Here is a 24,072-nt window from a genome sequence, read left to right as displayed (position 1 = left end):
CCTTCACCTGCTGTGGTCGTTCAGCGCCATGGAACTGGATTCCTTCTGAAGCCTTTTATCCTCTTTATCCAAAGTAGGCAACCTCTTTAAATAGAATATATTACCCCTTTTAGTTTTTTTTTTATCAACTAATTTAGGCTAAGTTTCCACTTGTTTTTTTTTCTGGCAGTTTTTGGAATACTGCCACTGCATTTTTTGAGCCAAAGCCAGAAGTGTATTCAAAAGGAATAGAACATATAAAGGAAGAACTTACACTTCTCCTCCCTTATGGATCCACTTCTGACTTTGGCTCAAAGATTGCAGTGGCAGATATCCAAAAACTGCCAGAAAAAAAAAACAAGTGGAAACTTAGCCTAAAACCAGATTGAAACATGTTCTTTTCTTCTTAACCGTCTTTATTTTCTGATATTAGATAGTGAAAGAAACCACCAAAAATTCCCAAAAATATGTTAAACATAAAACCTTTTCCTAAACAAATCATTTTTTGATGATACATTCCCCAAGGTCATGATATAGTATAAATATCTGTTGACACTGGCACCCCACCAATCAGCTGTTCAGGATAGTCATGGTAGCCTGCACAGTACTACACAGTAAACAAAGCTTAAAAGGGAAACTGACAGCAGGGTTTCCCGCACTAACCTGAATATACAGATAGATAGTGTGCATGATGCTTATTCAAATGCTTGTTACCAAGTGAAAATCTGAGCAGCCGTTAAGGAGATAATTGTCTTGGTTCTAATGTGGTTGTTTAGTACAGGTGACGCTGCTGTCAGTTTCCTGTTAAAGCAGTGCAGCATTTATTGTGTAGTGGTGGAGAATGGTTACTGCAGCTCAGCTCCCATCAAAGTGAATAGGACCTGAGCTTAAAGGAGTACTCCACTGCTCAGCGTTTGGAACAAACTGTTCCGAACACTGCAGCCGGCGCCAGGAGCTTGTGACGTCATAGCCCGGCCCCCTTAATGCAAGTCAATGGGAGGGGGCGTGAAGGCCGTCACGCCCCCTCCCATAGACTTGCATTGAGGGGGCGGGGCGTGACAGTATGAGGGGGTGGGGTTATGACATCACGAGCTCCCGATGCTGGCTCCAGCGTTTGGAACAGTTTGTTCCAAACACTGAGCAGCGGAGTACCCCTTTAAATGTGCCTTTTATTTCAATGAGGCAACCAGCAGTTTGTTAGGAAACATCAAACCATCAAAATGTAAACTATTTATTCAGACTCATGTCCAGTGCTGTCATGCTAATTAGACACCCCAAAAATGAATCACTATGTTTAATATGTGTAATAGCATCATGTCGGCCATTTTCTGTATAATCTAAGTAGGCCACAATTCTGAAGTTTCATCTCTACAAAAAAGTTCCAGCCTGAGAGAATGCTTCTTGTCTTCTTAGATATTTATGGCTGTTTGGATAAGACAAGATAAGGGGGAGGGGGGGGGCAGTACATTCTCTAGATATTCACACATCAGTGTTAGAGAATCATCCATTGTATTATTATCTTTCCAATAAAATTGGATGTCTAGTTGGTGACTCTATGTCTATGAGAATCCAGGTTTTAATTACTTAGATGTCAAAAATAATCCCTGTTTTCATAATGTAGTGCTCCATCTGTCAAGTGTGGAATGTGGGTTTAAGATCAGTTATTGACAGTTAACCCTTAATGGTAATGATGCTAATTGCTTATGCAATAGCACCCCCTAGCGTACGGGTAGCTGACATTACACCGACAGGAAAGGCATTATGGGTGATATGCTCAATGCATTCTGGGTAGTATAGTGATGTCATAGTGATGTCCCCAATGATGTAATTGGGGAATTCTAATTAAGGAGGGTGTGTCTAACTAATTAAAAAGTCTGGTAAACCAGATATTGGTAGACTGCGGAAGGTACTGAACTGTGCTGTAGGCTGTAGAGAACACACAAAGACAAAGGAAAGAGGTTCAACCAGGTGGGAAAGCCATGTGAGATCCCAGCAAGACAGACTGATTAACGGTACAAGACCAATGGCTATCCATGACAATGAGATGGATCGTCCAGCATTCCTAAGAGCCGAAGCAAGGTTCTTACATAGACTTGGTAAGAGACACAAAAATGGTATCCCATTTAATTAAGAATAATTGGGATAATGTGGATGGAATTATACCATTTAGACTGTTGAATAAATTAATTTAATAAAATAATTAATTATCTCCATATTGAGATTATAGTTTTAGGATATTGTGAGACTTCATTCTACCTGCAGAAGAATAAAGACTCATAATCTATCAAAGCATTAAATAATTGCTTATACATATTGATAGAATTCCTACTCGTCAAACTAAGTGTTATAAGTATATTTCGCACACAGGAAACTTGTTTCAAGCTCTTTCTCCTAAAATATAGTAGAGCAAGATCATATATCTCTGCTATTTGTCTTAATAATCTTACCAAAGTCATGTATAGAAAATAGTCCAGAATGGGGTGGAAATATATCATAGATCTTTCATGTTTATATCCTTAGATGGATCTGCCCATTCATGGAGTCATGTGATTTATAGTTGGTTAGAAGGGGGCGAGGAGTGTATTTAGCATTCCATATTGATATGTCTATATTAGCTATTGCCCATCTTAATATCATGAGGTTCCTCTGGATAGAGTGACATGTAACCTTTTTCTTATATGATATTCCTAACCTAGTAGCTTTTGTTTTATTGTAACAAGTTACTTACTACTCACATATATTGTTCTACTATATGTAGTCAATTAACAAGCTTGTAATGCTTACTAATACAAGTGGGGATCAAAAGTTTGGGCACCCTAGGTAAAAATTTGTATTAATGTGCATAAAGAAGCCAAGGAAAGATGGAAAAATTTCCAAAAGGCATCAAATTACAGATTAGATATTCTTATAATATGTCAACAAAAGTTAGATTTTATTTCCATCATTTACACTTTCAAAATAACAGAAAACAAAAAAATGGCGACTGCAAAAGTTTGGACACCCTGCAGAATTTATAGCATGCACTGCCCCCTTTGCAAAGCTGAGACCTGCCAATGTCATGGATTGTTCTCAATCATCATCTGGGAAGACCAGGTGATGTCAATCTCAAAGGTTTTAAATGCCCAGACTCATCTGACCTTGCCCCAACAATCAGCACCATGGGTTCTTCTAAGCAGTTGTCTAAAAATCTGAAACTGAAAATAGTTGATGCTCACAAAGTTGGCGAAGGCTATAAGAAGATAGCTAAACATTTTCAGATGTCAATATCCTCTGTTTGGAATGTAATTAAGAAATGGTAGTCATCAGGAATAGTGGAAGTTAAAGCAAGATCTGGAAGACCAAGAAAAATATCAGACAGAACAGCTTGCAGGATTGTGAGAAAAACAATTCAAAACCCACGTTTGACTGCATAATCCCTCCAGAAAGATCTGGCAGACACTGGAGTTGTGGTACACTATTCCACTATAAAGAGATACTTGTACAAATATGGTCATCAAAAGAAAAAACTCTTCTACGTCCTCACCACAAAAATCAGTGTTTGTACTTTGCAAATGAACATATAGACAAGCCTGATGCATTTTGGAAACAAATTCTGTGGACCGATGAGGTGAAAATTGAACTTTTTGTCCGGAATGAGCAAAGGTACGTTTGGAGAAGAAGGGGAACAGAATTTAATGAAAAGAACCTCTGTCCAACTGTTAAAGGGGTACTCCACCCCTAGACATCTTATCCCCTATCCAAAGGATAGGGGATAAGATGTCAGATCGCCGCGGTCCCGCTGCTGGGGAGCCCTGGGATCCCCGCTGCGGCACCCCGCTCTCATTACGTGCAGAGCAAACTCGCTCTGTGCTGTAATGAGAGCGCGGCGCCGCAGCGGGGACCCCAGGGCTCCCCATCAGCGGGACCGCAGTGATCTGACATCTTATCCCCTATCCTTTGGATAGGGGATAAGATGTCTAGGGGCGGAGTACCCCTTTAAGCATGGGGGTGGATCAATCATGCTTTGGGGTTGTATTGCAGCCAGTGGCACAGGGAACATCTCACGAGTTGAAGGAAAAATGGATTCAATAAAATTCCAGCAAATTTTGGATGCTAACTTGATGCCATCTGTGAAAAAGCTGAAGTTAAAGAGAGGATGGCTTCTACAAATGGATAATGATCCTAAACACACCTCAAAATCCACAGGGGATTACATCAAGAGGCGTAAACTGAAGGTTTTGCCATGGCCTTCACAATCTCCAGACCTCAACATAATTGAAAATATATGGATAGACCTTAAAAGAGCAGTGCGTGACAGACAGCCCAGAAATCTCAAAGAACTGGAAGACTTTTGTAAGGAAGAATGGGCAAAGATACCTCAAACAAGAATTGAAAGACTCTTGGCTGGCTACAAAAAGCATTTACAAGTTGTGATACTTGCCAAAAGGGGCAGTACAAGATATTAACTCTGCAGGGTGCCCAAACTTTTGCAGATGCCATTTTTTTGTTCTCTGTTATTTTGAAAGTGTAAATGTAAAATCTAACTTTTGTTGACATATTATAAGAATGTCTAATCTGTAATTTGATGCCTTTTGGAGATTTCTCCAACTTTCCTTGCCTTCTTTATGCACATTAATACAAATTTTTACCTGGGGTGCCCAAACTTTTGATCCCCACTGTATGTCTAATTGATATTCATTTGCATATATCATTGTGTTTATTACTCATATATATTTATAACCTTATAACAATAAATCTGCATACTTTTATAATACCTGTGTATTACTGTATATTGCAAAACTACATCCTTAAAGGAGTTCTCCAACTGAAATCTTTTATCCCCCGCTGTGGCCGGGCTGTAAAACTATACATAATAAACTTGCCTACGATTGCCCGTTGTTCCGATATTGCCTCCCATGCTCCGGTCCCTGTCAGCTTCCTCTTCCTGCGGGTCGGTGACTTCACTCTGCGCTCAGCCTATCAGCGGCTGCGACGGGACATTGCTGCGGCCGCTGATAGGCTGAGCGCAGAGTGAAGTCACCGACCCGCAGGAAGTGGAAGGGACCGGAGAACAGGACGGCGATATCGGAACTACGGGGGATCGTAGGCAGGTAAGTGAAAGTTTATTATGTATAGTTTTACAGCCCGGGCACAGCGGGGGTTAAAAGTTTTTGCTTAGAGAACTCCTTTAAGCGTTAATGTCATCCCATCATAAAAAGAACTTGTTGATATCTGAGGAAATAGTCGGACTCAGATGTGAATTGTATTGATTAGCTTTGTCTACAATTCACCAGGTCATAATTTTGATATTTTTAACAATTTTCATAATTTTTTATTTTTCATAATTAATCATTTTTATCACCATAATTCCTTATTGAGTTATTACCGCACGACAGTGCAAATTCTGTGAATAAAAGTTTACATACTCATTCACAGGCATATCCATCCGCTATGATACCATTGTTCACCACACTCATTACAAATGACAAATGTCATCATCTCTTCATCAGGATTCCCTGAGCGTACCCAGCCAGGCAGGAAGAGAATCCCTCGAGAAATCATGGTCACCGTACAATTAAACCGCTCACATTTCCTACATTTAATTTTACTAGTCTGGACTCCATCAGTGCACTGGGGAAGCTGATGTTCCTGGACTCCAGCCTGAGTATAGCTAGCTCTGAGGTCTCGGAGCTCCTCATTTGCCATCTCCATAGCGGTCATTCCAGCAAATGTCATGGGGGACAGCGTTCCAGAAAATATTAGCTTTTTCAAGTGCATATTTTTAGGATTTTTCAGATTGGAAATTTTACTACGTATGCAGCTTCTGTACTTCTTTTCATTCACAGCGTACAGACTGTAGATGCTTTCCTCAAGTTCCCTTCCATACTCTTGGACTTTCTCTTGGCATTGTGAAGTATCTGCCAAAGCCTGATACAACAGTTCTCTGCACTTCATTCTCAGGTCCTCAACACTCATTTTCTGCTGCTCTTGTTTACCTGTACAGAGCCGGTTACTGCATGCCTCTTGTGAACCTGACCTTTGATTCAGATCTACTTCTCCAGTTTTAGTAGAGGAATGACTAATCGTATTCTCCAGATCTGTCGTGCATTGTGCAACGTCTTGAGTTTGCGTCATAGTAGTAACAGCTGCCTTGTCAGACTGTTCTTGTTCACCTGTAAACTTCTCCTGAACTGTACTAATATGAAGACAGCTGTCCTTGTACAAGAGTTTCCATTTGGAGAGTAAGCACTTTGCTTTCCTTTTCAGTGCTCCTGGTGGACAGCTTTTAAGTACTTGGTACACAACTCTGATGGCATCAGTCTGCTGTAGGTTTGCAAAGTTGACTTTTGCTTCTTCAAAGTAAGAGAGATGGGACGTGATGTCTTCATACATTCTGTCACTTAAAAGACTTTCCACTTGTAAAGCTCTGAATGTCAGCTCCCTAATACCCTCCGAGTCTAACATGCCTATGGTAACAGACCCAAAGGGGAAAAAAAATCTGTCACTTAAAGATTTGGGTAATATTTTAAAAAGGTCAAATATTACAATAAACTATATTAATTTCTCAAGCAATAACATAGAAACATAAAATGTGTCGGCAGATAAGAACCATTTGGCCCATCTAGTCTGCCCAATAATCTGAATACTATGAATAGTCCCCGGCCCTATGAATAAACACTAGAATCTTAACCCCCTTAATGATCAGAGTGTTTCAGTTCTAAATGACCAAATGCTTTTTAGTGCTTTTGTGCATGTGGTGATTTAAGGGCCCCATCTCTTCTATTTTCTGTCTATCTCTAAAAGTCATATTAGGGGTAATGTGTGCAAAAGTAAAAAAATGTAAATGTGTTTAATATTTATAGATCTTTATTATTTAAAAAGTACCTTTTGCACACATTACCGTGGTGCCAGAAAAGTGGACCCCCCACACGTGACCCCATTTTGGAAACGAAACCCCTCACAGAATTTAATAAGGGAAGCAGTGAGTATTTACACCCCACTGGCGTTTGACAGATCTTTGGAACAATTACATTCTTCATTTTCAAGGACCACTGTTTCTAAAATCTGTCAGTCACGTGTGGGGTGATAAGGCTCACTATACCCCTTGTTACGTTCCGTGAGGGGTGTAGTTTCCAAAATGGGGTCACATGTGGGGGGGGGGGGGGTCACTTGTTCTGGCACTATGGGGGCTTTGTAAACACACATGGCCTTCAATTCCGGACAAATTTTCTCTCCAAAAGCCCAATGGCGCTCCTTCTCTTCTGAGCATTGTAGTTTGCCCGCAGAGCACTTTACATCCACATAAGGCAGGGGTCTCAAACTCCCGGCCCGTGGAATGAAAGTTTGTGGCCCGCCAGGTATGTAGTGAAGAAAACTGTGTCTTGAAGCATTTCTGTGTCCTGAGCAGAGCGAGACTGCACACACACCCCCATCAACCAATCACAGTGTCTCAGCACTTTCCTCAGCTATTCGGGACACAGAACGCTTCAAGACACAGTTTTCTTCACTACTCCAGAGAGGAGAAGAGCAGTGCAGGACAGGTAAGGTTGTCTGTGTGTGTGTGTGTGTGTCTGTCTGCGTGTGTGCATGTGTGTGTGTCTGTCTATGTGTGTGTGCATGTATGGGTGTCTGTCTGTCTGCTTGTGTGTGTGTCTGTCTGTCTATGTGTGTGTGTGCATGTGTGGGTGTCTGTCTGTCTGTCTATGTGTGTGTGCATGTGTGTGTGTGCATGTGTGGGTGTCTGTCTGTCTATGTGTGTGTGTCTGTCTATGTGTGTGCATGTGTGTGTGTGTCTATGTGTGTGTGCATGTCTGTCTATGTGTGTGTGCATGTGTGGGTGTCTGTCTGTGTGTGTGAGTCGAGGGGGGTAATCGAAAATGCTACCTAATGTGGGGAACCTGCTACTACCTAATGTGGGGAACCTGCTTCTACCTAATGTGGGGAACCTGTTTCTACCTAATGTGGGGAACCTGCTGCTACCTAATGTGGGGAACCTGCTGCTACCAAATGTGGGGAACCTGCTGCTACCTAATGTGGGGAACCTGCTGCCACCTAATGTGGGGAACCTGCTGCCTACCTAATGTGGGGAACCTGCTACTACCTAATGTGGGGAACCTGCTGCCTACCTAATGTGGGGAACCTGCTGCCTACCTAATGTGGGGAACCTGCTGCCTACCTAATGTGGGGAACCCCCAGAAGTAGCACCCCCATCATCCGTCAGCTCATGCTATTACCACCCGGGGTAGGGGGAATGGGGGGGTTGCTGGTAGATGATGGGGGTGCTACTGCTGGTGGAGGGTGTTGCTGGTAGATGATGAGGGGCGTATGATGAGGTCATTATATGTAATGGGCGCATGCGGCCCAGCCTCACCCAGCTGCTACCTCCAGTGGCCCCCAGATAATTTGAGTTTGAGACCCCTGACATAAGGGGTATGTTGTTACTTGGAAGAAATGGGGTTACAAATTTTGGGGGGCTTTTTTTTCCCTATTTTCCCTTGTGAAAATGAAAGATTTTGGGTAACACCAGCATTTTCGTTAACATTTTTTATTTTTTTTTTTCCATCCAACTTTAACAAAAATTTGTCAAACACCTGTGGGGTGTTAAGGCTCACTGTACCCCTTGTTATGTTCCGTGAGGGTTGTAGTTTCCAAAATGGGGTCACATGTGGGTATTTATTTTTTTGGGTTTATGTCAGAACCGCTGTAAAATAAGCCACCTGAGCCGCCTTGTGCGCCCGCAGAGCATTTTACGTCCACATATGGCATATTTCCGTAACAAATTTTGGGGGTCTTTTTTTCCTTTTACCTCTTGTGAAAATAAAAAGTATAAGTAACACCAGCATGTTAGTGTAAAACTTTTAATTTTTTTACACTAACCCCCATTTTTTTACACTTACCCCCCAAAATTTGTAACGCAATTGCTCCCGAGTATGGAAATACCCCATATGTGGCCCTAAACTATTTCCTTGAAATACGATTAGGCTCCGAAGTGAGAGAGCGCCCTGCACATGGGTGGACATAGGGGTATTCTACACCAGTGTTTCCCAAACAGGGTGCCTCCAGCTGTTGCTAAACTCCCAGCATGCCTGGACAGTCAGTGGCTGTCCGGAAATGCTGGGAGTTGTTGTATTGCAACAGCTGGAGGCTCCATTTTGGAAACACTGACGTACGATACGTTTTTTTTTTTTTATTGGGGGGGGACCATGTAAGGGGGTGTATATGTAGTGTTTTACTCTTTATTATGTGTTAGTGTAGTGTTTTTAGGGTACATTCACACAGGCGGGGGTTTACGATAAGTTTCCCGCTAGGAGTTTGCGCTGCGGCGGAAAATTATAAACCCGCCCGTGTGAGTGTACCCTGTGAGGGAACCCTAGCTGTTGCTAAACTACAACTCCCAGCATGCACTGATCGCCGAAGGGCATGCTCGGAGATGTAGTTATGCAACAGCTGGAGCTACGCATCTACAACTCCCAGCATGGCGAGACAGCCGTTTGCAGTCCGTGCATGCTGGGAGTTGTAGTTTTGCAAGATTTAGAGGGCCACGGTTTAGAAACCACCGCACAGTAATCTCCAAACTGTGGCCCTCCAGATGTTGCAAAACTACAAATCCCAGCATTCCCAGACAGCAAACTATGTAGGCATGCTGGGAGTTGTAGTTTTGCAGCATCCAGAGGGCCACAGTTTAGAGACCACTGTATAGTGGTCTCCCAACTGTAGCCCTCCAGATGTTGCTAGGCAACTCACCGGCTTCCGTAGTCTGCACCAGGGAGCAAGCCACACGTCATGGCCGCCCGCTGCCGTTGCCGCCGATTGTAAGGAACCTCCGGCGCCGGTCACAGGACAGTTCCCCTGTTCTGCTCAGACTACTGTGGGTGGGCAGAATGGGGGAACCGTACTTTAACCCCCCCCCCCCCCAATCTACTATTGGTCGATCACTTCTGACCGACCAATAACAGGGATAGGAGGGGTGGCACCCCTGCCATCTCACTCGTATCCCTTCAGGGGGATGGTGGGTGTCTTGGACAGCCCCGATCCCCCTTATTTTCTGGGTCACAGGAGACCCGTATGACCCGTAATCGCCGGTCTTAATTGACTTGGGGGTCTAAGGACCCCCCTCGGCGATAAGCTGGGATGCCTGCTGAATAATTTCAGCAAGCATCCCGGTCCGGTCCCCGACCGGCTAGCGGCGGGGACCGAAATTCCCACGGGCGTACCTGTATGCCCTCTGTCCTTAAGGGGTTAAAAGCAAGTGAATGGGAAAGTGTCTGCTAATTACACAAGGTTCACTAGATTAAAAGTTTTATTTGGTAACAGTGTGTGATGATTTTGAGGAGGTGGAATCACTGTGGGTAGAATTACAAAAGGAGGGAAATACTGAAAAAATTATATTTGGGGTAATCTACAGACCCCCTAATATCACTGAAGAGATAGAAGGTCGGCTGTATAAACAAATAGAGAGGGCCGCCCGGGCAGGTACAGTGGTAATAATGGGAGATTTTAACTATCCAGATATAGATTGGGGTCCGGGGTTGGCTAAAACTACAAAGGGGCGACAATTCCTAAATTTATTGCAGGATAATTTTATGGGCCAGTTTGTGGAGGACCCAACAAGAAGTGATGCCTTGTTGGATCTGATCATTTCCAACAACGCAGAGCTGGTTGGTAATGTAACTGTGCGGGAAAACCTTGGTAATAGCGACCACAATATAGTTACTTTTGACTTAAAATGTAGAAAACAAAGACAGGCGGGGAAAGCAAAAACATATAACTTTAAAAAGGCAAATTTCCCTGGGCTGAGGGCTGCACTACAGGACATAGACTGGGGGGAGGGGTTCTCAAATACTGATACAGAAGGTAAATGGGACATCTTTAAATCAACTCTAAATAACTATACAGCTAAATATATACCAAAGGGGAACAAATATAAACAATTAAAACTAAATCCTACATGGCTGACAAATGATGTTAAAAGAGCAATAAACAACAAAAAAATTGCCTTCAAAAAATACAAATCTGATGGGTCAGCTATAACATTTAAACAGTACAAGGAGCTTAATAAAATCTGTAAAAATGTAATAAAAACAGCAAAAATTCAAAATGAGAGACAGGTGGCCAAAGAAAGCAAAACTAATCCTAAATATTTTTTTTAGATATATAAATGCAAAAAAACCAAGGACAGAGCATGTAGGACCCCTTAATAATGATAATGGGGAGGTTGTCACGGGCGATCAAGAGAAGGCGGAGCTACTGAATGGGTTCTTTAGTTCTGTATACACTATGGAAGAAGGAGCTGACATTGGCCAGGTCAGTGCTGGTAACACATCATGTAATGTACTGAACTGGCTTAATGTAGAGATGGTACAAGGTAAGTTAAGTGATATAAATGTAAGCAAATCTCCAGGGCCAGATGGATTGCACCCAAGAGTTCTTAGAGAGGTAAGTTCAGTAATATCTGTACCCCTGTTCATGATATTTAGAGATTCACTGGTGTCTGGTATTGTGCCAAGGGACTGGCGCAAGGCGAATGTGGTGCCAATCTTCAAAAAGGACTCTAGGTCTTCCCCAGGAAACTATAGACCGGTAAGTTTAACGTGCATTGTGGGTAAATTGTTTGAAGGACTTATAAGGGATTGCATACAGGAATACATAGGGTATAATAGTATTATAAGTGATAGCCAGCATGGGTTTACTAAGGATAGAAGTTGTCAAACCAATCTAATTTGCTTTTATGAAGAGGTGAGTAGAAGCCTTGACAGAGGAATGGCTGTGGATATAGTGTTTCTGGATTTTGCTAAAGCGTTTGATACTGTCCCTCATAGACGTCTGACAGGTAAGTTAAGGTCTTTGGGTTTGGAAACTTTAGTTTGTAACTGGACTGAACACTGGCTCATGGATCGTACCCAGAGAGTGGTGGTCAATGATTCGTACTCTGATTGGTCCCCGGTTATTAGTGGTGTACCCCAAGGTTCAGTACTGGGCCCGCTGTTGTTTAATTTATTTATCAATGATATAGAGGATGGTATTAACAGCTCTGTTTCTATCTTTGCAGATGACACCAAGCTTTGTAGCATGGTACAGTCTATAGAGGATGTGCATAAGTTACAGGATGACTTGGATAGACTAAGTGTCTGGGCATCCACTTGGCAAATGAGGTTCAATGTGGATAAATGTAAAGTTATGCATCTGGGTACTAATAACCTGCATGCATCGTATGTCTTAGGGGGGATTAAACTGGCAGAGTCACTGGTAGAGAAGGATCTGGGTGTACTTGTAGATCACAGACTACAGAATAGCATGCAATGTCAGGCTGCTGCTTCCAAAGCCGGCAGGATATTGTCATGTATAAAAAGAGGCATGGACTCGAGGGGCAGGGACATAATACTCCCCCTTTATAAAGCATTGGTATGGCCTCACCTGGAATATGCTGTTCAGTTTTGGTCGCCTGTTCATAAAAGGGACACTGCAGAGTTGGAAAGGGTGCAGAGACGCGCGACTAAACTAATATGGGGCATGGAACATCTTAGCTATGAGGAGCGATTAAAGGAGTTACAATTGTTTAGTCTTGAGAAGAGACGTTTAAGGGGGGATATGATAAACGTATATAAGTATATTAATGGCCCATACAAAAAATATGGAGAAAAACTGTTCCAGGTTAAACCCCCCCAAAGGACGAGGGGGCACTCCCTCCGTCTGGAGAAGAAAAAGTTTAGTCTCAAGGGGCGACACGCCTTCTTTACCGTGAGGACTGTGAATTTATGGAACGGTCTACCTCAGGAACTGGTCACAGCAGGAACAATTAACAGCTTTAAAACAGGATTAGATACATTCCTGGAACAAAACAACATTAATGCTTATGAAGAAATATAAAATCCCATCCCTTCCCCAATATCGCGCCACACCCCTACCCCTTAATTCCCTGGTTGAACTTGATGGACATATGTCTTTTTTCGACCGTACTAACTATGTAACTATTTAACAGGTACTTTTTAAATTTGCAAATTTACAGTAAAACAAAGTATTAGTTTTTTTGGGAGTTGTTTAAAAAAGGGAATGTGTCACCAAATTATTATTTTTTTGTTTGATGTTGAATACATTTTGAACATTTTTTATATATTTTTTGGAAATGTTTGTCATATTCAGGAAATATGAAATATAAAATAATTATACATTTTTTTCTTATTTCCCACTGTTAAGCTGCAGAGGGAGCTAAAATGAGAATGTGGAGAGCAAGTAACTTGAAACTTGGCTGGTGCAAATTTGGCCGTCAACCCCCCCCCCCCCCCCCCCACCTCCTTTCCTCTTGAGAAAATATCTCCCCCTACAGTCAGGCTGCATTGACCCAGTAAGGGACAGAAATACAATCAGGCTCAAGCACGCTCAGTACAGAGACACAAGCACACTCAGTACAGGCTGGCACACATGCACGCTCAGTACAGTCATTTACACATGTACGCTCAATACAGACACACACACACACGCATGCTTAGTACAGTCAGGTAGACATGTGCGCTCAATATAGAGACACATGCATGCTCAGTACAGTCAGAGACACATGCACGCTCACTACAGTCAGTTACACACAGTACAGAGACGTACACATGCACACTCAGGAACACGCATGCTTAGTACAGTCAGGCACACACATATGCTTAGGTCAGAAACACATCCATAGGCATGCTCAGAACAGTCAGGTCCACACATACATTCAGTACAAAGACACATGCACGCATGATCAGTACAGTCAGAAACACATGCACGCTCAGTACAGTCAGGTACACACATACACACAGTACAGAGACACACACATGCACACTCAATAGTCAGGTACACGCATACGTTCAGTACAGAGACACATGCACACTCAGTACAGTCAGGTACACATGTATGCTGAGTACAGAGACACATACACACATGCTCAGTACAGTCAGAGATACATGCATGCTCAGCACAGTCAGGTACACATGTATGCATAGTACAGAGACACATGCATGCTCAGTACAGTCAAGTACACACATATGCTCAGTACAGTCAAGTACACACATATGCTCAGTACAGAGACATGCTTACATTTAGTACAGAGACACATGAACACTCAGTACAGTCAGGTACACATGTATGCTCAGTACAAAGACACGTGCACGCTCAGAACAATGGGAGACACATGCACGCTCAGTATAGTAAGGTACACGTGTATGCACAGTACAGAGACACATGCACACATGCTCAGTACAGTCAGGTACACACATACGCTCAGTACAGAAACACACACATGCACACTCAGTACATTCAGGTACATGTACGCTCAGTACAGAGACACAAACATGCACACTCAGATACACATGTATGCTCAAGACAGAGACACATGCATATGCACGCTCAATACAGTCAAGGACACGCATACATTTAGTACAGAGAGACACATGCACACACTGTACAGTCAGGTACACATGTACACTCAGTACAAAGACAATAGCACATGCACGCTCAGTGCAGTCAGATATATGCATACATTCAGTACAGAGACACACTCATGCTTAGTACAGTCATGTACACACGTATGCCAGTAAAGTGACACACACACATGCACATTTAGTACAGTCAGGTACAAGCTTACATTCAGTGCAGAGACACACACACACTCAGTTAAGTCAGGTACACACGCATGCTCAGTACAGAGACGCACGCACACTTAGAACAGTGAGGTGCACACGTATGCCAGTACAGAGACATACGCACATGCATGCTTAGTACAGTCAGATACACATGTACACATGTATGTTCAATACAGAGACACACACATGCACACTCAGGTACACTCATGCTCAGTACAGTCAGGCACACGTATGCTTAGGACAGAGACACATGCATATGCACATTCAATACAGTCAGGTCCACACGTACGCTCAATATAGAGACAAACTCAGTACAGTCAGGTACATAGGTATACACATTACAGAGACACATGTACACTTAAAACAGTCAGGTACACAAATGCACATGCATGCTTAGTACAATCAGGTACACATGTACGCTCATACAGTGACACACACATGCACACTCAGCACAGAGATAAAAGCACATGCAGGCTATGTACAGTCCAGTACACACGAACACTCAGTACAGAGACAAAAGCACATGCAAGTTCAGTACAGTTCGGTACACACATACACTAGGTAGAGAGACACAAGCTTAAAGGGGTATTCCAGGCCCAAACTTTTTTTTATATATCAACTGACTCCGGAAAGTTAAACAGATTTGTAAATTACTTCTATAAAAAAAAATCTTAATCCTTCCAATAGTTATTAGCTTCTGAAGTTGAGTTGCTGTTTTCTGTCTAACTGCTCTCTGATGACTCACGTCCCGGGAGCTGTGCAGTTCCTATGGGGATATTCTCCCATCATGCACAGCTCCCGGGACGTGACATCATCATTGAGCAGTTAGACAGAAAACTTCAGAAGCCAATAACTACTGGAAGGATTAAGATTTTTTAATAGAAGTAATTTACAAATCTGTTTAACTTCCCGGAGCCAGTTGATAGATATATAAAAAAAAGGTTTTGCCTGGAATACCCCTTTAATGTAAATAAATGTAAAATCCACACCTCAGGTCAGTTTATGTGCGAATATTGTGTGAATAAGATTTCTACAAATTTCATCCACTATGCTGCTACCATAACATGCTGTGGATTTTCTGCATGCATAGCTGCAGTAAAATATTCTTTGCATATCTGTCTTGATGTGCATGTAAATCCACAGAGAAAAATCCAAACTAAGGGCTCGTTCGCAGTGCAAAATTCGCCGCAGTCCCTATTGACTTTAATGGGGCTTGTGCGGATTTTCCGCACCAGAAATTCCGCAGCCTAAAATCTGCTGCGGACAGCTGCGGAGACCCCGCCCCCTCTCAAACCCGCAAATACATCCGCTCGTGTGAATGAGCCCTTAGGGTCCATTCACACGGGCGGATTACTCCCAGCGGATTTTTCTCTCATTGACTTCAATAGGTCCGAAGGAAAATCTGCTGTTGCGGATTTTCTTCTGACCCACTGAAGTCAATGGTAGCAAAATCCGCTGCGGGTAATCCGCCCGTGTGAATGGACTCTAAGGGTAGGGCCACACGTGCTGTATTTTGCTGTGTATTTTCTGCAGCTGATTTTGCAATGGGTAGAAGAATACACATCAGCAAATACACAGCAAATACGGCTCATTCACAGGTGGATTTAATTGCGTACTCGCAGCATGTTTACCACTGCAAGTTTACATAGGGGCTGGCCATTAGCGGGATGTCCGTGGCAGATTTTCCACAGCGAAATTTCTGCTGCCCCATGAAAGTCGATGAGGTCTGCCAAAGACAGCCCGCTCCCATTCATACTCGCAGTGGGAAATGTGGGTTTGCTAACAAATCCACCCGTATGAATGAGCCCTTAGGGTATGTTCACATGTGCGGATTCTGCTACAGATGTTGCTGGCAATGGAAGTACAATACACACTTGTGAAGGTATGCTTAGGGAGTGTAACATGACAGGGCAGTTTTTGTGGCAAATTTTTAAGGTAAAAAAAAAACCACATCAGAATAAAAGTGGAAACTTAGCTTCAAGAATAAGATTATTTCTTTTTGTTTTTCCACTTTTTACTTTATATTGATTTTAGATTAAAAAAATACATTTTTAACATTGTTTTTAGTGTCAAATAGCAGTATGGTGGAGTGCACATTGTTACAGTACATAGATCCATGAACATAATATCACCAGCAGAGGGGGGTATCTAATAACACATGGCCATGGACTGTTACATTCACTGGATCAGTCCAAATGAAGCAGAGCAAGACAAAACCCTGTCACATGTAGGTTAGGTTCACACCAGTGCCTCTGAGGCATGGATATGTCAGGTAACTTAAAATGACATGGCGACGTGTCCTCCCTCAGACAGGCATGGGCCCTATTCATTTCAATGGCCTGAGCGTAGTCAGCTAGTGACTTGTCTCTGACTGAAAAGTGCTACAAGCCCCGTTTGTCAGTCTGAAAATGAGCTGATTGTAGTCACTAGCTAACTACACTCGGGCCATGCCTGTCCAAGCATTCATAGGTTGCCATGTTAGTTTCCTGATGTATCCCTACCTCAGAGATATATATATCTGTGCGTAGCATGTCAAAGAGCCGAGCAGACTGAAATATACCAGTAGTTTACTGCAGACAGAGCAGCACACTTAAAGGGGTACTCCATTGCTAGACATCTTATCCCTTATCCAAAGGATAGGGCATAAGATGTCTGATCCACGGGGTCCGGCGCTAGGACCCCCTGCGATCTACGTGTAGAAACTCTGCGTTCTGAACATTATGTTCCATCACGCCCCCTACCAGAGACATGAAGGGAGGGGGCGTGGCGTGACATCACAAGAGGGTACAGAGTGATGTCACAACCACGGCCTCCCGAACCCAGTGTTCTGAACATAATGTTCAGAATGCCGGGTGTCTACACGGAGATTGCAAGCGGCCCCAGCGGCCAGACCTCTGCGATCAGAATTCTTATTCCCTATCCTTTGGATAGGGAATAAGGTGTCTGGCAACAGAGTACCCCTTTAATATGATTCTGCAATGTTGTGAATTTTCGGCCATATTTAGGGTTTACTCAACATACTTCTCCAAGAGAGGAAAAATACACAGTAAAATACATTGTGTAGCGGCTGTGCTGTGTTACACTGAAGTGATGAGAGCTGAGCAGCAATAACCCAGCACGGCCACTACACAATGTATAGAGCTGTCTGCATCGTTCATTGTGTATGTTAGTGTAGTGTCATTCTCCCAATGTAATGAAGAAAACTGCGTTACTGTAGCCGAATGTGACTCGTTCAGTGATTGGCTGAGGTGCGCACACTTTTCTCCATCCCCGCTCTCTCTCTCCCTGGGAAAACCGCGGGACACAGTTTTCTTACTTACATGACACCGGATCCTTCAGAAAGCTGGACCCACGTCCCTGATACTCAGCCTGACCTAGTACTGCACATACGTGAACACACATGCCCATCCCTGCTCTGTTCAGCAAACTGATACCACTCGCAGGCAGAAGCAATCAATAGCAGAACCATTCTGCTCCCTCCCATCTAGGCCTACATGCACTTAGGGACAGCAGCGTATGAGATTTTAGTTTGGGCTTTAGGGCAGTGGTTCCCAACCTTTTTTGCGACTGTACCCCCCAAAGGATGAAAGTATGTCCGTGTGTAAATTCGCACATATTTATTTTCATAATGGCGTGTGCTTACCTTTATACTAATGCGATACTTAATCCCCTTGTGCCATTATTCCCCCCTCCCTCTGATCCCCTTTTGCCATTATTCCCCCCTCCCTCTGATCCCCTTTTGCCATTATTCCCCCCTCCCTCTGATCCCCTTTTGCCATTATTCCCCCCCTCCCTCTGATCCCCTTTTGCCATTATCCCCCCCCCCTTCCATCTTAATCCCCACGTGCCATTATTATCCGATATGGCAAACGGGGATCCGAGGGGCAACAGAATAATGACACAAGTGGATTAAGATGGAGGGGGGATAATCATCACCCCCCACCCCCCATATTAATCCCCTTGTGCCATTATTCCCCTCTCCCTCTGATCCCCTTATGCCATTAGCCTGTGTATTGTGTGTAGACTAGTAATCCAGCATTACGTTTACCTTCTTTATTCCAGTTGTAATTACCACAAAAAACGCTTTTCTTTGCAGTCACTGACAGTCGGATAGGCGTGGCCAGGGGTTCGCTATTCCCTCCTGCTGCCACACCTATCCCCCTATACCTCAGCGCTGGGACTGCTGTGTGATTGACACAGGTCCCAGCGCTTGCACCCCCTTTGATTTTTATGTGCGCGCCGACAAATAGGAATTTACACATCAAGCGCTGGCTCCCCCTGGTCAGCACTCGCTCCTGCTGTCTGACATCGCCACCGGTACAATGCTAGAGGCAGGGAGCGAGTGAGCTCTCGGCCTCTAGTGAATGCAGGCACACACAAAGAAGAGGAGAACCGGCACTGCTATCGCTTCCCCACCAAGCGCCCACTCCTTCACATCTCCATGCGCCTGTGCAATGCTAGAGAGCTCACTCGCTCCCTGCCTCTAGCATTGTACCGGCGGCGATGTCAGACAGCAGGAGCGAGTGCTGACCAGGGGGAGCCAGCGCTTACTGTGTAAATTCCTATCGGTCGGCGCGCACATAAAAATCAAAGGGGGTGCAAGCGCTGGGACCTGTGTCAATCACACAGCAGTCCCAGCGCTGAGGTATAGGGGGATAGGTGTGGCAGCAGGAGGGAATAGCGAACCCCTGGCCACGCCTATCCGACTGTCAGTGATTGCAAAGAAAAGCGTTTTGTGTGGTAACTACAACTGGAATAAAGAAGGCAAACGTAATGCTGGATTACTAGTCTACACACAATACACAGACTATGGTTAATTTATAGGTCCCAAACTTCATGACAGTTGCGCTTTAATGCCCTTGTGCCATTATCCCCCCCCCCCCCCCAGTCACTCATCCCCCTGGGCTAATATATATATATATATATATATATATATATATGTATATACACACACACACGCATACAAAAACCCTCCTGCCCGTCCTCCCTCCCATACACTTATTATTTTTTAACATTACCCAGCCTGTTCGGGTATACAGCGCGTCCCGTGTGGCCTGTTCGGGTATACAGCGCGTCCCAGTGTCCCGTTCGGTAGGGCCGCACTGATGTGTGACATCCTCCTGCGCTGTGCGGCACCTCCGCGCAACGTCAGGGGAGGTCACACGTCTCCTCAGCAACTATACGGAGAGCTGCCGCGGCCATTCAATGGCCGGTATTTGTCAGCGCATTGGCATACCCCTGCACAACCCGTGGCATACCCCTAGGGGTATGCGTACCGCAGGTTGAGAACCCTTGCTTTAGGGGTTAGTGTTTACGGTACTAACTGGCTGCAGGGTCCCCAGTTTAATATATATTAATACATGAGATATCATCCTGCAGGGAGCAGCAGAGTGGTGGAAGCACTAGAGTGCCTATGTTCCCTCTAAGGGTGCATTCACACAGCCATTTGCCCCCGTTTTCTTATCCCCGTTTCAGTTCCGTTTTTGCAGACTGTAAATGGATTAAAAACGTTTTTTTTTAAATCCCATTCATGTCAATGGGATTTTTTTACAATCCGTTTGCACCAGTCTGCACTCATTCCCATTTTTTTCATGGAAGAAAAAAACGGCACACGCAGTATTTTTTCTTCCGTGAAAAAAACGTAAGAAAACACGGACATCATAATTTTAACATTGAAGTCTATGGCAAACGGATGAACCTTTAATGTCATCCGTTTGCACCTGGGTTTAAAATATCCGTAATTACATCTGAGCATGCTCAGAAGAGGTGACATCAGCAGACTCCTACAGTGTTGTGGGACTACTACTACTCTCATCATGGAAACAAGTCTTTTCCATGATGGGAGTAGTAATTCCCCGGCTGCGGGAGTCTGCCGGTGGCTGGGGGGACTACATTAGCATTTGTACTACTATCCCCATCATGGATCAGACTCTGTTCCATGATGGGGGTTATAGTACAGGGGCTGAGGGATTGATCGCACCGGGTCTCACTTCTGAGACCCGATCCGAAGTTATTAAGCAGGGGAGCAGGCAGCATGGTCCGCAACCCTGCGATCACCGATGTATTTTACTTTCATTTTTTAATTCCCAGCGGGGAGCTCTGAATGGCCAGTACTGAGGAGCCAATCAGGGCTCCCTGCGGGGATTTTAAAATGGACAATGTATATTAAAAGCGCTGTGGGGGAAAAGATATATTGACTCTTGAAGTAGAGTAGCGGCCATTCACTCACCACGCTTGAAGTCCCAGTTAGATAAGTTGTTTTATTCCATAAGTGCTAGTGCAGACATTACAGCATGATGTAAGACCATGGAGCGGGAGTGAGAGCAGCCGCTCTCAGACGCAGGGGCACACCACAGGTGGCAACTAGTTTCGCGTCAGCCGACGCTTCTTCCGGCCAGGTGTGTGCCCCTGCAGCGCTATGTATGAATAGTATTCTATCAGCAGCATCGCGCTGGCAGCGGCTGGAGCGATGCTCTGCGCATAAAATGCTTTTCACAGATAGCGCTGCATTAATGACATGCGCCAGCAGGGGGGTCACATAAATGCGCTGGCGGGAGGTATATAATTATAAATGCGCCTGCGGGGGTTACATTATAAATGTGCTGGCAGGGGGTCACATATATATATACTGCAGGGTATATATTTTTGCACTGGCGGGGGTTATATCTTTATAAATGCGCTGGGGGCTAGATATATAGCGTTATATATCTTGCCCCCATAGCGCTTTTAATATACATTGTCCATTTTTAAATCCCAGCAGGGAGCCCTGATTGGCTCCTCAGTACCGGCCATTCAGAGCTCCCCACGGGGAATTTAAAAATGAAAGTAAAATACATCGGTGATCGCAGGGTTGCGGACCATGCCGCCTGCTCCCCTGCTTAATAACTTCTGATCAGATCTCAGAAGTGAGACCCAGTGCGATCAATCCCTCAGCCCCTGTACTACTACCCCCAACATGAAACAGAGTCTGTTCCATGATGGGAGTAGTAGTACAAGCACTAATGTAGACTCCTGCAGCCAGGAACTACTACTACCACCATGGAAACAAGTCTGTTCCATGATGGGAGTAGTAGTAGTCCTGGCTGCGGGAGTCTGTAGGTGACTGATTTTTCATACTAAATAAAAAACGGTTCAAAACGGATACCCGTTTGATCAGCCGTTTGGGCATGCTGGGAGTTGTAGTTTTGCAACTGCTGGAAGCGAATAGATTGGGCAACACTGCTCTAAGCCTATGCAGATAAGAGTCCAAACTGCTGAGCACTGTCAATTGCTGCAGATCACACTCCCTTGTATACTATGTATATACAAGACCCTAAACTCCGCTCCATCAGCGCCACAATACAGATGTCTGTCCTAGTCGTGTATCGTGATTTGCGCAAGCCCTTTATTTCCAGTCACAACAAGCCCCGCCCCCAAGTCCGTTATTACCTGGAACAATCGAGACACACAGGCCATGCGATCAGTTTCCGGGCCGCTGATGACGTCACGGGAGTAGGAGCCACCACCAATGGGAAGATAACCCGCCCCCTTCTAGTGTGAACTACAATGGCCAATCAGAGGCTGTGTTATTGCACTTCAACGTGGAGCTGCTAGTATGTGCTCGTCTGCAGCCTGTATTCATAGTGCTATGGTGCTTCCTTGTATATAGTGCACGTTATGTTTAGACATGGTTAGTTACCCTGCAAATAATGTGCAAAACTACAACTCCCAGCATGCTCTGACATAGTTTGGCTATCCGGGCATGCTGGGAGTTGTAGTTTTTCAACAGCTGGAGTTACCCTGGTTGGGAAACGCTGCTCTATGTTGACTGTTAAGTGTTAATAGAGGAAACTGGAACAAAAGATATAGGGGGAGATTTATCAAAACCTGTCCAGAGGAAAAGTTGCCCATAGCAACCAATCAGATCGCTTCTTTCATTTTGCAGAGGCCTTGTTAAAAATGAAAGAAGCGAGCTTATTGGTTGCTATGGGCAACTGGGCAACTTTTCCTCTGGACAGGTTTTGATAAATCTCCCCCATAGAGGTAGTTCTATCAAAACCAGTCTAGAGGAAAAGTTTCCAAGTTGCCCATAGCAACCAATCAGATCCCTTCTTTCATTTCTCAGAAGCCTTTTCAAAAATGAAAGAAGCGATCTGATTGGTTACTATGGGCAACTCAGCAACCTTTTCATAATCAGTATTTTCATACCTCCCAGGTGTCCCTCTTTTTTCCTTTATTGTCCCACTTTTTTTTTTTTTTTACTTGGGAAATAGATTTGCATTAACCCCTTAAGGACCGGGGGTTTTTCCGTTTTTGCATTTTCGTTTTTTGCTCCTTGCTTTTAAAAAATCATAACTCTTTTTCAAATTTACACCTAAAAATCCATATGATGGCTTATTTTTTGCGCCACCAATTCTACTTTGTAATGACGTCAGTCATTTTGCCCAAAAATCTATGGTGAAGCGGGAAAAAAAATCATTGTGCGACAAAATTGAAAAAAAACCCCGCAGTTTTGTAACTTTTGGGGGCTTCCGTTTCTACGTAGTACATTTTTTGGTAAAAATGACACCTGATATGTATTCTGTAGGTCCATACGATTAAAATGATACCCTACTTATATAGGTTTGATTTTGTCGGACTTCTGGAAAAAATCATAACTACATGCAGGAAAATTAATACGTTTAAAATTGTCATCTTCTGACCCCTATAACTTTTTTATTTTTCCGTGTATGGGGCGGTATGAGGGCTCATTTTTTGCGCCGTGATCTGAAGTTTTTAACGGTACCATTTTTGCATTGATAGGACTTATTGATCATTTTTAAATGATATAAAAAGTGACCAAAAATGCACTATTTTGGACTTTGGAATTTTTTTGCGCGCACGCCATTGACCGAGCGGTTTAATTAATGATATATTTTTATAATTCAGACATTTCCGCACGCGGTGATACCATATATTTTTATTTTTATTTACACTGTGTTTTTTTTTTTATTGGAAAAGGGGGGTGATTCAAACTTTTAATAGGGGAGGAGTTAAAAGATCTTTATTCACTTTTTTTTCACTTTTTTTTTTGCAGTGTTATAGCTCCCATAGGGACCTATAACACTGCACACACTGATCTTCTATGTTGATCACTGGTTTCTCATAAGAAACCAGTGATCAACGATTCTGCCGCATGACTGCTCATGCCTGGATCTCAGGCACTGAGCAGTCATTCGGCGATCGGACAGCGAGGAGGCAGGAAGGGGCCCTCCCGCTGTCCTGTCAGCTGTTCGGGATGTCGCGATTAGCCGCGGCTATCCCGAACAGCACGACTGAGCTAGTCGGGAACTTTCACTTTCACTTTTAGCTGCGCGGCTCAGCTCTGAGCGCGCGGCTAAAGGGTTAATAGCGTGCGGCGCCGCGATCGACGCTGCGCGCTATTAGAGGTGGGTCCCGGCTTCACTATGACGCCGGGCCCGCCGTGATATGACGCGGGGTTACTGTGTAACCCCGCGTTATATCAGAAGAGCAGGACCAAGGA

The 24,072-nt window shown here is 44.0% G+C and overlaps 2 protein-coding genes across 3 annotated transcripts in view; both read right to left on the bottom strand.

Moving 5' to 3' along the window:
- Nucleotides 1-22,013, bottom strand: part of RAB9A (RAB9A, member RAS oncogene family) — a 67,340-nt gene extending 45,327 nt beyond the window's left edge. Inside the window, exons 1-2 of the mRNA XM_056556205.1 lie at nucleotides 21,999-22,013; nucleotides 8-84 (exon numbers count right to left, since the gene is read on the bottom strand). The gene's annotated coding sequence lies outside the window, so the exon portion shown is untranslated. The remainder of the gene's footprint in view (nucleotides 1-7; nucleotides 85-21,998) is intronic.
- TCEANC (transcription elongation factor A N-terminal and central domain containing) lies at nucleotides 5,056-21,953 on the bottom strand. Of its 2 annotated transcripts, none has more exons than XM_056556199.1 (2): nucleotides 17,891-18,142; nucleotides 5,056-6,425 (listed from the first exon to the last, which is right to left on the bottom strand). In XM_056556199.1, exons 1-2 carry the CDS (start codon nucleotides 17,976-17,978, stop codon nucleotides 5,389-5,391), a joined length of 1,125 nt encoding a protein of 374 aa, XP_056412174.1. In that variant the 5' UTR covers nucleotides 17,979-18,142; the 3' UTR covers nucleotides 5,056-5,388. The 2 variants fall into 2 exon arrangements, with proteins under 2 accessions (XP_056412174.1, XP_056412175.1); XM_056556200.1 differs by lacking the exon at nucleotides 17,891-18,142 and adding an exon at nucleotides 21,715-21,953 and having other exon boundaries at nucleotides 5,058-6,425.
- Nucleotides 22,014-24,072: the final 2,059 nt, after the last annotated feature.

Source organism: Hyla sarda, chromosome 2, assembly GCF_029499605.1.
Source record: "Hyla sarda isolate aHylSar1 chromosome 2, aHylSar1.hap1, whole genome shotgun sequence".
NCBI lineage: Eukaryota > Metazoa > Chordata > Amphibia > Anura > Hylidae > Hyla > Hyla sarda.
Note: the sequence above shows the minus strand (reverse complement) of the source record. Positions and strands in the feature narration are given on the sequence as shown.